This window comes from Pezoporus wallicus, unplaced genomic scaffold (assembly GCF_028554395.1).
Source record: "Pezoporus wallicus isolate ANWC-B61680 ecotype Strahan unplaced genomic scaffold, APGP_CSIRO_Pwel_v1 contig_5787, whole genome shotgun sequence".
Taxonomy (NCBI): domain Eukaryota; kingdom Metazoa; phylum Chordata; class Aves; order Psittaciformes; family Psittacidae; genus Pezoporus; species Pezoporus wallicus.
In genome coordinates this window covers 267,460-283,466 of record NW_026637253.1, presented here as the reverse complement: position 1 = coordinate 283,466, position 16,007 = coordinate 267,460, and the positions used below count along the sequence as shown (strand labels likewise).

General features: G+C 37.0%; 1 protein-coding gene across 9 annotated transcripts in view; it reads left to right on the top strand.

The window, feature by feature from the left end:
- The window catches only part of UBE3A (ubiquitin protein ligase E3A), a 53,362-nt gene that overhangs the window by 22,884 nt on the left and 14,471 nt on the right, over window positions 1-16,007 (top strand). For all 9 annotated transcript variants that reach the window (XM_057404453.1, XM_057404460.1, XM_057404457.1 and 6 more), the window contains 2 exons: window positions 8,428-8,738; window positions 12,618-13,873. In XM_057404453.1, the coding sequence (XP_057260436.1) occupies window positions 8,428-8,738; window positions 12,618-13,873 (1,567 nt within the window). The remainder of the gene's footprint in view (window positions 1-8,427; window positions 8,739-12,617; window positions 13,874-16,007) is intronic.

Sequence of the window (16,007 nt, the reverse complement as noted above, 5' to 3'; positions counted from 1 at the left end):
TTTAACTGTAACACAATGTGATGGTACATTACTTAGAGAATTTCTGCAATCCTGCTGCGTGGCTGCTCTTGCCACATCAGGTGGAATGGCAGGCTGGGTAATACAGTGTGACCTGCAAGCCTACTGTGTAGCTAAAATAGTTACAATGTTATGTACCTGACCTTTATTCATTAATAAATACGGGCACTTAAGCAGTGTTTTGTTATTTGCACACTGAATGGTTAAGTTGGTTTTGCTCTGGTTGACTGACATAATTGCTATTTGTTTGTTTTGCATTGCAAAGCTTTATACCAAGAGCATAGTCATATATGTTTCACGTGTGGGAATTAAAATAAAAAATCAACTGCCTCTTTCATATTCTTAAGCAGCAAATTCTTTCATGCAGAAGTCTTGCTTATCCAAAGCTATTCAAATTCTGGCTCTATGCATGATCAACATCTTAGTTTGAACTCAGCTTTAAGTCTTTTTTCCTTAGCATTCATTCGAGTCTTTGAATTTTTTAAGATCCTGTCACAGTTCTACATTAATTTTCAGCTTCAATTTAGTATAACTTTCTTAAAATGCTTTTAGCACTAAATTATATAAATTTAAGTTGTTTAGTATGACAATAACTTGGCTTCTTATCAGTTCATGTAATTACACTCTATCTCGTCACATATCAAGGCAAAGGTGTGGGTATTTTGATATGCTGGCTTTCTGTGCATTCATCTTTAATTTCTGTTTTTGAGGATTGGATGCTTTCAGATTTGAAACTTCCTCCCCCTTTTTTTATCAAAAATTTGACATCGCACACACACCTCACACATATTTAAAGGGAGTAGACTTGATAGTTGACTTGTTTCCTTTGAAATAATAGAAAAATGAAAATTCTGCAGCAGCCACAAAATGTGCCAGAAAAACAAATTGCAACCAATGCAAATATGTACAGTAACTGTATTAGTGTTTCATACTACATACTTGCAGATGACATCCTAGTGCTTTCTAGACAGAGTGCCTTAAATTAGTTTCTAATTAGTCATAGCTGAAAGCAGAGGCGGGTTTGCATGACATAACCATGGGACATGCTGCTCCTGGCCTCTGTATCAAACTTTGACACATAGGGTGATTTATGTGGCATTTACTGCTTGTTTTATTGCCATTCTTCAGAGAAAAAGGTGTAAGAAATATCTTTATGTACACCTGCAGCCTTGCACTGTATTGTACATGGCAAGGGGGGTTGGAACTAGATGATCTTAAGGTCCTTTCTAACCCTGACTATTCTACTATTCTGTACTGTGGTATGTGTAGGATGAATGAAAAGATTTCTTCTTGGAGCCTCTTGCAATGCGTCATTTATACCCAGACAGTGATTCCCCTGAGGAAGCTTCATCAGTTAATAAGACTGCATTGACCCACTCAAGAATTATTAGTTTCTTAAATTTAGCAGCTACTTAAGTTACAACTAAGTGTCTGGTTTGCCTTTACTTCCAAGAGCAAAAGTGCAGTTGTATAGAAGTGCAGTTTGGCCGAGTTTTATAATGAAAGAAAGGGAATTCCAGGTTTTGCACTAGAAGACGTAAGTGGAGCAAATGTATTGTAGTCCTCGGTTCCCATGGAGCTTGAAGAATGCTGTAAATTTACCAGTTAAAAATAGATGAAAGAAAGCTTAAAGAGGGGAGATCATTCTCTCTGGAGCTGTCTAATCCATGAATGGTAGGTTGTTGTTAAACTAGAAACTTAGGTGTTTCAGTCTTATGATCCATATGATTTGTACTTAGTTTCTGCATGATCATGGTCATCCTTCTAGGACAGTGTCATGCAGACTGAAGGCATAATGAAGGAATGCTACCATGAAAGCCTAATTTGAACATGTTCTAGAGTCTCTACTAAGAGAGTTGTGTGATTTTCATTTGCTTGTACATGGTGATATTTCTTCAAGTTGTACAAGATTGATCAGCATTTATGTCTCTTTGCAAGTCCTATGGTGGTTAGATATAAATCAGTATTTTTGTCTGAAATATTGTCTCCCATGTCATGCTTTCTACTGAAACACTACAGTGGTCCAGAAGTAGACAATTGGAATCAGTGTCTTCAAGTTACTGTCTATATCTTTCGATATCTCACTGCAGTGCTGATTTTCATCTCCTTTCTTTGCTTGGGCTGCTGATCAGAATATGGGATATAAATTTCATACTTGACAAAGTTAAGCTTTTTCAGTAGAATACATGAAGTTTAATTGTACTTGCTTGAGTGCCACGACTTCTTTAATAGAGGGAAAGCATCCTAAAAAGTATGTCATATGCTTAATGTCTGATTAAAGTATGCACTACTAGTTTTGTCTTGAATATAAAAGGCTGAAGGATTCCTGCAACTGTGTGAAGTTACTGTCATTTCATTACTTTCCAATACAGTCAAAATGGGTTTTATTGTGGCCTAACAGCCAGTACAGAGTATTAGAGTTTAGGATTCTGTACTAGATAATGTAAAACAAAATTTGGAGAACTGTTGAAATGTTTTGTGTGGTTAGAGGTGATTATTCTTTGGGGGTTTAACAGCTGATAACAATTGTGTACTTTTCTTTAAAATACTAACAAATTTGTTCAAAGAGAGTAAGATGTTGTAAGCTTATAATCAGTCCAACTTAGTAATATGTTTATCCTGGCAGTAACTCAAATTTCTTTGTAGTTAAATAAATTTATGGGCTTTTCTGTGAAGGATGTATTTCTACCTTCAAAAGGTACTAATTCTGTAAAAATGAGTGTAATATTTAAAACACAGTCAAGTATGCTTGCAGTCATTACCAATTATAAAAATTGCCTAATAATTGTTTCCCTGTAATCAGTTACTTAATGGCTTCAGGCCTGTAATACTGTGGGGCTTGGGTTGGAGAAGATGGGGAGCAGGGACTGGGGATTTTTCCTGAAATTGCTTGGATTGAAAAGCCAGGATGTAATTGATGCATAATTCATCTCTCAATTTTATGGCTAATTGAATGTTGGAGGATCACATAGGTGACAGGGCACTGCGATCCTTCTTAAGGACAGATAGGAACCACAGTATGAAACCAGTTGGGGTGTGGAATGACATTATTTCTGAAGAGTCCTGAAACTAATAACCTGAAGAGGAAAGGGCAGTAGCGAAGGGTGCTTTTCTAATAAGACTGTAGCAAGTTAATTTGTCTGTGAGACAGGATTGAGGGATAAGTGCTGTATTCTAGACCCTTTCTCTCTCTGTCTTCATTGCTCCATAAAACCAGAACAGCCCTTCTGTTCTCAGGCTCAGCCTTCTTGAGGAAGTGCCGTGTCTTCATCAGCACATGTTGTTCCCGTAGGCACAATGGATCTAAGAAACATGGTGGGAAGGGAGGTCCCTTGGGTGACACCACTGTGGTCCGAGGGGTTCATGGTCTGCACCCCAGCTGTTGGGGCTTACCACACTGGAAAGAACGAGGTTTGGAAAACGTGAGCTCTCTGTGCTATGTGCATTTGCAGACATACATTTGCTGAAGTGCCAGTAGCTAAGGCAGGCAAAGCATGTTACAGCACTGCTGGAACAGAGGACTCAGCTCCAGCTCTGGATGGAGTGTTTGGCAGTTCAGTGTGGAGGTAACTCCAAAGGGTCTGTGTGGGCAGTGCTTTTACGGGAAGTTTGTCTTTTCTAACATTGCTGTTCTTAACTAAACAGAAGCAGGAAACCAACATGCAAAGTTTGAAACTGGAACTCTTAGAAAGCAGTATTTGACAGATGTTCATCCATAACCTACACTTTTTTAACAGCTTTTGGTTTGCTGGTCATCTTATATCCTAAGTATATAATTGTTGCAGGTGTCTTTTATGCTCCTCTGTGTTAAGGAATATACTGAAAGTTGGTTTACTATTAGTACTAAAAAACCTGTTCCCTGGAGTTTTCCTACCCAGAAGACAAACTTAAATTTCCTCTGTTTCCATATACATGAATGTTTTTGTTTGTTTTTTTTTGTTTGGTTTTGGTTCGTGGTTTTGGGGTTTTTTTGGGGTTTTTTTTTTTGTTGTTTATTTGTTTGGGGGTTTTTTTTAGGGTTTTTTGTTTTGTTTTGGGTTTTTTCCCACATCTTAGAGTGATGTCAAACTTCTTTGTAGAAATAAGGTAAAAGTCATGTCCCAAGCAAAAACCAATCAGAAATATGTAATTTTACACAGATATTTCTAAAAAAGTAAGAAATATGTATGAAGGTTTCAAATTTAGGTAAACTTAAAGATAAAATTATGCATTTATTTTTTATTTCAGGCAAGTTTTGAAACTTGGATGGAAAAATCTTTGTTTTGTAGATGAACTCTAAAGAATTATGCTTCACATTTTTTCTATAATTCCTTAAATGTTTAAATCTCCCTTTTTTTCTTTGTCACAAAAGTTTCCTTTTTGTAGTTTCCTTTTTGTAGTACTTGTCTGTATTTAATTTGAGAAATGAAAATTAAATGCTATTACATAGGAACTTTTGAACCAGTGCACTGCATCTCGTTTCTCATAGGTTTTAGACATTTGGAAATTACTTTACAACCCAAAATGCAGCCCACCTTTGCCTAAGTATTTTGAAAGGCAGAGGCTCTGTGGTGCACATTTCTTTTGATACTCCACAGTTTCAGCGGCATTTAAATTACAGATGCAAAGTATTTATCACCTGGCTTTTTATTAGTTAAAGAACAATTAAAAAGTATAAAGGCTTTTTTTTCCCCTGAAGTACTACAAAAGTAAGTCAGTGAATATTAGTGTATTTTTAAATGAAAAAATTATGCTTATGAAATTGTTGGGCTTTGGGAAGGAAGATGATGTCTATTTTAGCTGCCTCTCCGTTGCAGTAGTGTGTCTTTGTTTGTGGAGGTTATACAAGGCTCAGTGTGTGAGAAGTTATCTTTAGGCCATGAGGTTATGCCTGTGAAATGTTTACAACTGCAACCACACTGGTGCAGTTTCATACTTGGATGTGCAACAGCACTGTGAGTCTTTGCAAACATATATGAAAGTCAGTCATTGAAGCCTCAGTAACACTAGGAGGTGTCTGTGTGCTAACATACAGTAAACTGGTAATCAAATTTATAAGGGACCAGTTAATCTTTACTAGATCATTGTACAGGATCTTAAAGGGAGCTGCAGTCTTCACTGTGTAGTGTGAGCTAAGAATAGACATAGGTTTTATGTTACCTTGCTTAGTGACCCAGTTTTAATGTCTCAGGGTAAGAACTTGAATTTTCTGCATCCTAAATGAGCAAGGGAATGTAGAAATAGATCAAGTTTTCACCTCTGGAGAGCAGGGAAGGTATGCTACTTTTTAATTTTTTTTTTTTATACTCAGTAATATAGGAAATGTGGCACTGGACATTGACAATAATTCATCAAGTACCAATGGGAATGTTGTATGGAGTAACTTACTGTTCTGTAGTTCACACACTGGCTTACTCAGAACTGTGTTCTCTGTAAGTGCTTTCATGGATGGAGCTCAGTAAGGGTAGCTCTTGTGGAAGGCTCAGTAAATTCCCTTCTACCTTTTGATGTCTGTAGCCTTGCTTTGAGTATGACCTTTTTTATTTACTTAAATAATTTATCTGAGGCCATGTCAAAAGTCTGTGGAACAGCCCACTGGGAAGAGGTGGGAAGAAATCCTAATATTGTTGTGTTCTTGTACTGTTGTGCTGTTTGCTTCTGTAGCTGATTAAAAAAAAAGAAAAAGAAAAAAGAAAAGAAAAAATTAGCTTTCAGTCAGACTTCTGTCTCTGATAGAATTTCACAGAACTTGAGGCAATGAGTCTGCAGCTACAAGTCTAAATGAAAATGTTTGTACAAACAGCATTGTTGTAGGCATGGCACAGTTTGAGAAGTAGTTGGTAGTTAAATATTGGAAGCAAAATATCCTGAGTCCCTCAGAAGTTAACTGTTAGAGACAAGTCAAAGCTTAGCTTTGTCTCCTGGCATCTCTGGATGTCACTGAAATGTTGTTTAATATGTTAAAATGTGTTGTTAATATATCAGTGTTTATACATTAAAATAACTTTATTCAGACTGGATAAGCAAGCTAGAAAGGTGTGCACGCCTGTCCAAGAGTTAACAATTTCTGCAATTTGAAAACATAAGTTCTCCCTTCTTAAGGAATTGGTCAGCTTTTCATGATACATTTGATCTGAATAACAACGCCAGCTGCTTTAGGTTCTTAAATACACATACCCCTTTTTATACATGCACACACTGAGATATATACAACACGTTAGAAATACACACACTTAGAACAGCTCTGAGAAATAATCCATGTAATGTTTGTGGTGTATTACATAGGTCAGAAGATTATGGCAAAAAACTTGTGATCAATGTATAGACTGCAGTGGAGGAGTAAGATAGAAGGATAAAATGATAATGTGTATATGAAAGAATGACCATTTTCTATGCACAGGAGAGACTGAAAGAGGAGTAAATAAGGAGCATTTTGGAGAGACAGGTGGCCATAGCTCAAGTGTAAAAATTCAGTATTAACAAAGAAAGGCTTTCACATGATATAATTACTTGCTTACAAATGACAATATTTCACACTGTAAATCTGAAGGTCTGAATGACTGAAAGACAAGCATGATCAAAGCATGGAATCTTGTCTTCAGAAATAGATGTTTGTGAAATCATGTACTGGTCTAAGCTGTATTAAAATGCTTTTTTTTGGTGTAATTTTTTTTTTTTTTTAAAGCCTCTGTCCTGAAGGCTGAAGTATGAAAGACAAGATTTAAAAAACCTTGCATTTTTATGAGTACATGGAGAAACACAAGTTTTAAGTCTACATATAAAAATGGGAGAGGCTAGAACTCTTTCCTTCGATTAAAATGCCGCTATTCCTTGTTTATACAATGGTGGTTTTGATGGTATTACTCGTGCTGCATTTTTTAATTATATTTTTTTTTATGATCTTTCTCCTCCCTCTCAAAGTGCCAGGGAAACTTCTCAATTTATTTTTTTTTTTTTTTTTTTGGTCATGGAATTCACTGGCACGTTTGGAAGGTCAAGTAGACATTAAGGTAATGGTATTCTTTGTAAGAAGTATTTTCTTCCCTAGGCTCATGAGATCTTGAAGGGTGAAAAGGAAGGAGTAAAGGTGTTATTGCTGAATAATACATGGCTTGATAGTTACTTTCAGAACTTGAGGACATTTTCCCTTCTAAAGCGGCTACATTGAAACTCGTGATACTTAACCGAACAGTATTAAGACCTAGAGTACTGAGTAGTACCAGTCAGTCTAGCACTTTAGTTCTCTCATACTTGTTCTGTGCAGAATCTATGCATGCGTCAACATTGGAAGAGGCAACTTTAACACAATTTCTGATTAAAATCTTGCTTCACAAGTTCTAATCTTTATAGTACTGTATCACTAAAATTAGGTAAAAAGCTTCCATGTTTCACCTAATCAAAATGTTTGAAACGTTTCATATCTGGTATTTTTCATTAATAACTTGTTTTCTTAAACCCCCAAAACTTCATTTCTTGCCCAAACGTGGTCAAATACATCACTCTAGGTGCGGCGTGCAGCTGCTTCTGTCCCAGTTACCTACAGCTTTCCAGTGATTTCTTTACTATTTGCATTTTTCTGCATAAGTCTGTGACCTTAATAATTGGCCAGTTAAATTTTCTTGTGTGTATATATAGCACTGAGCACATTGATTTGTATAGTAATGCACTCGTAATTCTTCAGCATACATACTTGCCATATATAATTGCAGGAGAAAGGAGAGGATTTGGTGAATAGCTTTTTTGAGACCCATATACCTTATTAAGCTAAGGGGAATTATATTCAACCTTGAGCTCATCTGTAGTTGTGGTTTTGTCATCAGTTTAATTAACCAAGCAATATTTTTCCTACAGATTTAAACAGACTAAATATCTGAAACCTTAAGTTATCTGTAATCTTCTTTAAAAAATGGTTTAGATTTTTAAAGGCTTTAGATGGTATTGGTGTAGTATTGATAGTGTTACTAAATGAATGTCTGAATTGTTTGTATTTTGTCTCTCTTCCCCCTGTCTGTCAGTGGCAATCATACCTCAGTACTATACATCAGACTTAATCACCTGTGTGAGATCCAGTTGTTTCATTTGAAGCCTTGCTTTGCATCTGAATTGGTCTCTCTTCTAGTGATAATTGAGATTGTTCAGAACTGAACAACATTGTGTCCACTGTAGCGCTAAAATGTAAAGCTGAAAACTGCATAAATAGGATTTACCTTCCACTTACATAGGACCCACAAATTAAATTGTGTTAAATATACTTGCATTTGTCAAGATGAGAATCCTGCGTTTAAAAAACGCTCCTGATGTGTCCTTTCTGACACAGAAATCTTGTGTTTCGGTGCCTGACTAATCTCTGCCTTGCTGATGCATTTGAATGAGCTTTGTATGTGAAAGCTCTACTAATCCTTGTACTTACTGTTTGAATGTTTGCTACAGGAAGCGAGCAGCTGCAAAGCATCTAATAGAGCGCTACTACCACCAGTTAACTGAGGGCTGTGGAAATGAAGCCTGCACGAATGAATTTTGTGCTTCCTGTCCAACTTTTCTCCGTATGGATAACAATGCAGCAGCCATTAAGGCCCTCGAGCTTTATAAGATTAATGCAAAACTCTGTGATCCTCATCCCTCCAAGAAAGGAACGAGCTCAGCTTACCTAGAAAACAATTCCAAAGGTGCCCATAACAATTCCTGCACTGACAGAAAAATGAACAAGAAGGAAATGCAAGGCCCGAGAGATGACTTTAAAGGTAAGAAGTTACTTCAGTTTTTTTCAATAAAATATGTTTCATATGCATAATTATGGAATTCACTGTGGTGGTGTTCTGCTGAATGCGGGAGGTTTCTGCTGACTTTAAAATACAATATTGGGCAATCAGATATTTTACTGTGGAATCTGAAAAATGGCTGGATTAATGCTGAATGCTGATTCTAAATCTGTATCTTTACCATGTCCCTGTTAAAATCCATGTGCATTTGTTGCTTTCTGACATAACTGGATTTGCAAATATGGAGAGATTGTTTTTTTAAAATGCTTTGTATGTCTGCTTTAGTTTCACAACTCTTCTGTAGTTAATGAGTTACAAAGGTTGTGCTTTAACTAGTTCCACTTCTGTTAAGAAACAGATGAAGAAAAAATTATGCAGTGGATGATAGGCAGTACTTCGACCAAGCTAAAAATTAAGCAAAGTGATTTCTAAGCCAATGTACGAAAATAAAAACTGTTCAGTATGTCTTTTGTAACTTCTAGTTAGCTTTTTAAACTCTGTAGGATAGTAAATACATATTAGTGTTGCCAAAACCTGTGGTGCAAGCAGAAGCTAAATGAAATTAAAGCAATTAACCTTTGAGCAGACCTTTAAGTATCATTGCTGTAAGTGGTATAAACACAGAAGTTCAGATTCATTCATTTTCTCTAAAGAAGGTGAAACTTTTTACAGCAAAGAATTAAAAAGCCCTACAGAATCAGCAATAAACATAGTACTGTGTTATAAGATGCTCTGCCTGTATCTGTTTGTTCTTTATCTGATGCGCAGATAAATTTGTCCTGAAATTATTTATGATCTGAGTAAGCAGAGGCGAACAGTAGGTAGGGAAAAGGGAAGCCAGAGTATTGTGAGATGGGCAAGAGGAACATTAGGTCCGTTTTGTGATTTGTCTCTTATTTTGTGTATTTTTAATGGAAGCGTGTATGGACAGAGCTTTCCTCCTTCGTTCTGACCATACTGTCCTCTCTCCCCAAGACAGAGGTCTAAAAGTCCTCTCAAACCATCTGCAGAGTCAGTCTGTTGTCTAAAGCAGTGACTCGATCTGTTGCAGCATCTCAATTATTAACCCGTCTTTGTAGCTGCATGGACAGAGATCATTAATGCATTCTTAAAGTCCATTGGAGTCTCTTCAATTACCTTTGGAATTGGATGTTGTCTAAGGAATTCAGCACTCTGAATTGTTCAGGGTTTTTTTAAATCCATCTGCAGTAACAGTTACTGGGAAAACTGCAGTTAAGCCAAGAAAGAAGATACGCAGCTTGCTTTTATGCTTGACATAGGATTGAAAGTTCTAAATAAAACGAAATAACCTGCAGAAACAATAATTTAAACTACTTTTATGTAGTGCTAAACCCTAAGACTATTACCTTTGGAGAAAAATGTACCTGTAGGCTATTGTCAGTACGTCAGTAATATCTTAGATGGCTGTCCAAAAAGAGGAAGGGAATGGTGAAATTACAAATCTATAAAAAAGCATGGGTAACAAATGTAGTCATAGAGAGAGAGTGCCATTTCAAAATCTGTGTCATTATTACCTGGGAAGCTATTTTTAACTTGTGGAAACTAATGTTTGACCAAAACATGGAACTGGAAGCAGAGAACATCAGTGGACAGGCAGTGAGCACACAATCATAACAAAGCTTCCATAAGGGATAATGAAAAGATAATTAATAAATTTGTTAACTGGGGAGTGTAATTGGCAGTATGCATACCACATGCAGTCTTTCTCACAGTCAAGGATCATGGCTAAAGCATGACTCCATGTACAGATTTGTCATGGAGTATTACTGAGACTGAGGTCTGAAAAGAGATACACTTACTTTGCTGGATCACGTAGTTGTAATAGGAAGGGTGAGAAGAGAAGGCATGTAAAAACTCACATATCCACACACAAGTTGACTAAAGTTGACTTGAGTTAGAAGAAAACTTCACTATACATTTGTTCTTCTCTCGCTACTGTACTACACTGCATTTGTTCTTTTCTCACTACTGGAAAGTAAAAATGGGGCAGACTCTTCTGATAGCTCAGAGGATGGTCAAAGGATATGATTTAGAACTGTTATGAAACTGCTAATGATAATACTAAATATTTTATCTGGAAATGGCACATGACTAGATTCTTTAATACTAAATACTGAAACCTTTAAAAGAATGACTAGGGAATTCCTGTTGTAAGTACAGAAACCTGAAGAGTATTACACTGTTAAATAGTCAACTTTTGCTGATAATTTTCATTTTGTGAATAACCTATGCAATCCAGTGTTGGTGAACTTGAGGCTGTGGTCCTCATTTTGAAGAGCTATAGCATGAAACAGCGTATGTATCAGCAGTTACAATATCTTTTAGTCAAGTTTGCTTCTGGAACATTCACCACAGCAGGTACAAATAGGAGATGTTGCGCTAAGCTTGAATCCTTTCATAATATTTTCAATGTTCTTGTTGTTTTAACAGGGAAGATTTTAGTTTTGAAGCTTTTTCACTGTCTTTGAAGTGGTTGGAAGTCAATTTCAGTACTGTGACATAAGCTTAGTATTTCCTGTGTTGTATGTGCTCTAACAATGGCTTAGGAATCCAGAAATCAATAGGTTGTCTGTCTGGCATCATTTAGTTTGTATTTTTAATTTAATGACTGCTTGGAATGAATATTAGTGTAGGCAGTCACATTTCAAAATACTTTAAACATAGAACTGTCTTTATTAAAATTATATGCTTCCTTCTTTCTGCACAGATAGTTGATCTAGCATGGTTGGTGAATACAGTGCTGTGATGAGCATTTTTTAGATCTCCAGAGATGCTATTAAACAGATTCTGTTTTAGTTCTAAATTATGTGTCAGTTCAGAAGAATCTGCTTAAACTAGAACATCTTTTCAGGGTCTGATCATGTGGTAATCCTACTCTAAATCATCACCTGATGTGAAAGAATCTGTGGGTTCTGTTTGAGAAGCAGCATAGAAAAGATAAAAATCTTTTTTCTTTAGAAAAGAGAAGAAAGATTTCATATTAAAAAAAAAGGACTTACTTAATATCAGGGGTTTGGGGGAGAGGTGGCAACAGGCAGGTATTTGGATTGCGTGCAGGTGATGCATGTAAACCAGCTTGTTCATCTGAATAGCATGTTGATGAGTATACTCAAGATGTTTGTCTCACTGAGGCCTAATGTACAAAGAAATAACCCACATACTCAACTGTGTAATTTAGAAGGCAGCATAAATTTCTGAGCATGTATTGTGGTTTTTGAGAGGATTTTCAGGCATCGGTTTAGAATACAAACAGTTGCAGAAAGCATTAAAAATAAAAGTAAGATCTCATATTCCCATTAATATTCAGCAAAACTAATTATTGGATTTTTTTTAAAGTCTACTTCTAAGGGAGAAATAATGTGTGAAGTCCATACATATCTGCTGTGTCTGAAAAAAGATGTTGAAACAGTTTAGTTGGGATATAGTTTAATGACTTACACATTAACTGTGCAGATTTACCAGAAGACTGTGTTGTCACAGAGTCATATTCAGTAAGTCTTTCAAAGATTAAACGTCTTAGTGATTGATTTAGTTGCTCTTGTTTAGATGATACAATATTGTTTACTACCAAATGCAGCTAATTGGCTGCAAAGCAGTTTTACTGTTGAGCATGTTCTCCGTCAGGGATCGACATCCATAAATAAGATATTTTACACAATCATAGTGAATGAAATCACGATTCTTCATGCTAATGAAATTATGCAGTACCTGCCTTAAATTTATCCAACACTAACACTGTTTTGTTTTGGTTTTTTTTCTGGTGTTAATGATGATACGCATTGAGTAGAGCAAATCAGAAGTATTTTATCTTAACAAAATTAATACTTTATCTTTTCATAGATGTGACTTTTCTAACAGAAGACAAGATATATGAAATTCTTGAACTATGTCGGGAGAAAGAGGATTATTCCCCTTTAATCCGAGTGATTGGGAGAGTATTTTCTAGTGCTGAAGCATTGGTACAGAGTTTCCGAAAAGCCAAGCAGCACACCAAGGAGGAGCTCAAGTCTCTTCAAGGAAAGGATGAAGACAAAGATGAAGACGAAAAGGAAAAAGCTGCCTGTTCGGCTGCTGCTATGGAAGAAGATTCAGGTGCATCATCATCTTCGTCATCAAGAATAGGTGATAACACACAGGGAGATAATAACCTCCAAAAACTAGGCCCGGATGAAGTGTCTGTAGATATTGAAGCAGTCAGACGGGTTTATGATAGATTACTGTCTAATGAAAAAATAGAAACTGCCTTTTTAAATGCACTTGTGTACTTGTCACCTAATGTGGAATGTGACTTGACTTACCATAATGTGTACTCTCGGGATCCTAACTATCTGAATTTGTTTATTATCGTTATGGAGAATGGCAATCTTCATAGCCCAGAATATCTGGAAATGGCTCTACCGTTGTTTTGCAAAGCAATGAGCAAACTGCCCCTTGCAGCTCAAGCAAAACTGGTCAGATTGTGGTCTAAGTACAGAGCAGACCAAATTCGGAGAATGATGGAAACATTTCAGCAACTTATTACTTACAAAGTCATAAGCAATGAGTTCAGTAGTCGTAACCTAGTGAATGATGATGATGCTGTTGTTGCTGCTTCAAAGTGCTTGAAAATGGTTTACTATGCAAATGTAGTAGGAGGGGATGTGGATACAGATCATAATGAAGAGGAAGATGAAGAACCCATCCCAGAATCTAGTGAACTAACACTTCAAGAGCTTTTGGGTGAGGAAAGAAGAAATAAAAAAGGTCCTCGAGTGGACCCACTGGAAACTGAACTTGGTGTTAAAACTATAGATTGCAGAAAACCACTTATCCCATTTGAAGAATTTATTAATGAACCACTGAATGATGTTCTAGAAATGGACAAAGACTACACTTTCTTCAAAGTAGAAACAGAAAATAAATTCTCTTTTATGACCTGCCCCTTCATATTGAATGCTGTTACCAAGAACCTGGGATTGTATTATGACAACAGAATCCGGATGTACAGTGAAAGACGCATAACTGTGCTCTACAGCTTAGTTCAAGGACAGCAGCTCAACCCATATTTGCGACTTAAAGTGAGACGTGATCACATCATAGATGATGCGCTTGTCCGGGTAAGTCATGCAGCAACATGGAACTTAAGTTTGCTGGTTCTGACTATTGCAAACTATGTGGGCTTTGACTTACTGAAAAGGACTGTGTGTGAGTGCAGTGGTTTATGTACTAGATTTCCTCTAGAGGAAACTCAAATAGTTTTACCATATTAAATTTGAATTTTACACGTGCTGCTGAAGATTTGTATGTTAGGCAAAACTGCTTTTACTCCGAGTGGTTGCAGACTTAGGTGTTTTAAAGTGTCAAATAGTTCTTACTTCCCATTAACAGATTCTGCAGTTACAGCTTACTCTTCTGTTTCGGTACTTTTCCTTTGTCCTCTGGAATGTGTCGGATCATCTTGTGATAGCAGAATTTTTCGAATGGAAATTGGAATTAAAACTTTTCAGTTGTCTACTCTTGTTGTGGACTTCTGAATTTCAAGATGTAAAGTGTGGAGTGCCTGCATAAGTAGAACTTCTCATTTCCTTAAGAATTGTTGCAATTTGGTGCAAATACTGGTATGACCAAGGAAGGAGAAGACAGACCTGTTGGTACCTGAGAGCTGTGAGGGCAGCTTGTTTCTGAATATGCTGGCTTCCTAAAGTAAAACTTCCTAAAGTTCACACATTTTTGGAAGATGGGACTTACACAGGATACAAACTATACAGGACTTATACAGGATACAAACTATAAAGAATACTTCAGAGAAAATCTTCCTGTAAATATGTCCTTTAATTTTAGGACTTTTCCTACTTCTAGTTTTTCACTTAAAGCTGTTATTTTTCAGAAGCTCATTTTTCTGTGTTCTGTTATTAAAGCACAACACTGTTTGCAAAATTGTAAATTCAAACATAGCTTTAAAGCTTGCTGAAGAGCCAGACAGGTATTTAGAGAGACTCTGGAAAAGTACCTGGTTTTGCCTCTCAGCTCAGCTGTTACTTTTAGTTAAATTTGATGATTTTAACTGCTGCTGAAGGTCAATTGTGAGAGCCCTAAATGAGCTCCCACCTTGATTTTTCTGTGTACCTATGAATTTCCAGATGAGCTAGCTATTTCCTGGGAATTGCCACCCCTCCCTGTTTTGTATTATCAGCAGACTTGTTGAGGGTATACTGTCCCTTCATCCAGTGATGAGTAAATTGAACAAGACTAGACCCAGTACTGACCTCTGGGGATCACCACAAGCTACAGTCCTCTGACGAGGCTCCACCACTGATGATAACCCTTTGAGCACTGCCATTCAGCCCATTCTCAGTCCACCTCGCTGTCCACTCATCTCACACATGCTTCCTGAGCTTACCTATGAGGATATTACAGGAGATAGTGTCAAAATCCTAGTCAAGGTAGACAACATCCACTGCTTTCCCCTCATCTACCCAGCCAGTCATTCCATTGTAAAAGGCTATCGAATTGGTCAAGCACAATTTCCCCTTGGTGAACCCACACAGACTATTCCTAATAAACCTTCTTGTCCACCACATGCTTGGAGATGACATCCAGGATGAGCTATTCCATGACCTTTCCAGAGATGGAGGTGAGGCTGATTGGCCAGTTGGTTCCTGGGTTCTACTTCTTGCATTTTTTGAAGACTGGGGTGTTGTTATCTTCTCCCCAGTCCTCGGGCACCTCTCCTGTTCTCCATGCTGTTTCAAAGATGATGGAGAGTGGCATAGCAATAACATCTACCAGCTCCCTCAGTACTTGTGGGTGCATCCCATCAGGGCCCATGGTACAGGTGTATCCTGCTGAGTTTTGGCACACTAAAGTAATGGAGCCTACTTCTTTGACTGTTCAGCTTTCTGATACATAAATACTGGGGAAAAAAGGAAGGGACAGTATTATCCCTTTAGGAGAAGATGGGCTAAAAAAGGATAAGAGCTAGTTTTGGGGAGATACTTGTTTTGATCTCTGTTCTAGCAGAGAGGAAGCAGACCTTCCTCTTCATGCTCATGATGGAAAAGAAAATCTGTAAATATGAGAAAAGGACACATACTGCTTGTTGTGGAAGAAAGTTGAAATCTTTGAGAACAGTAAAAATATGTTTATTGTTGTTTAGAAGGCACATGGGCAACATCAAGTTAGTGCAGCTGCTGTATCACAATGGGGTTACAGCAGTTACTGCTGCGCACGCTCTTGGTCTGTTGAAAATTT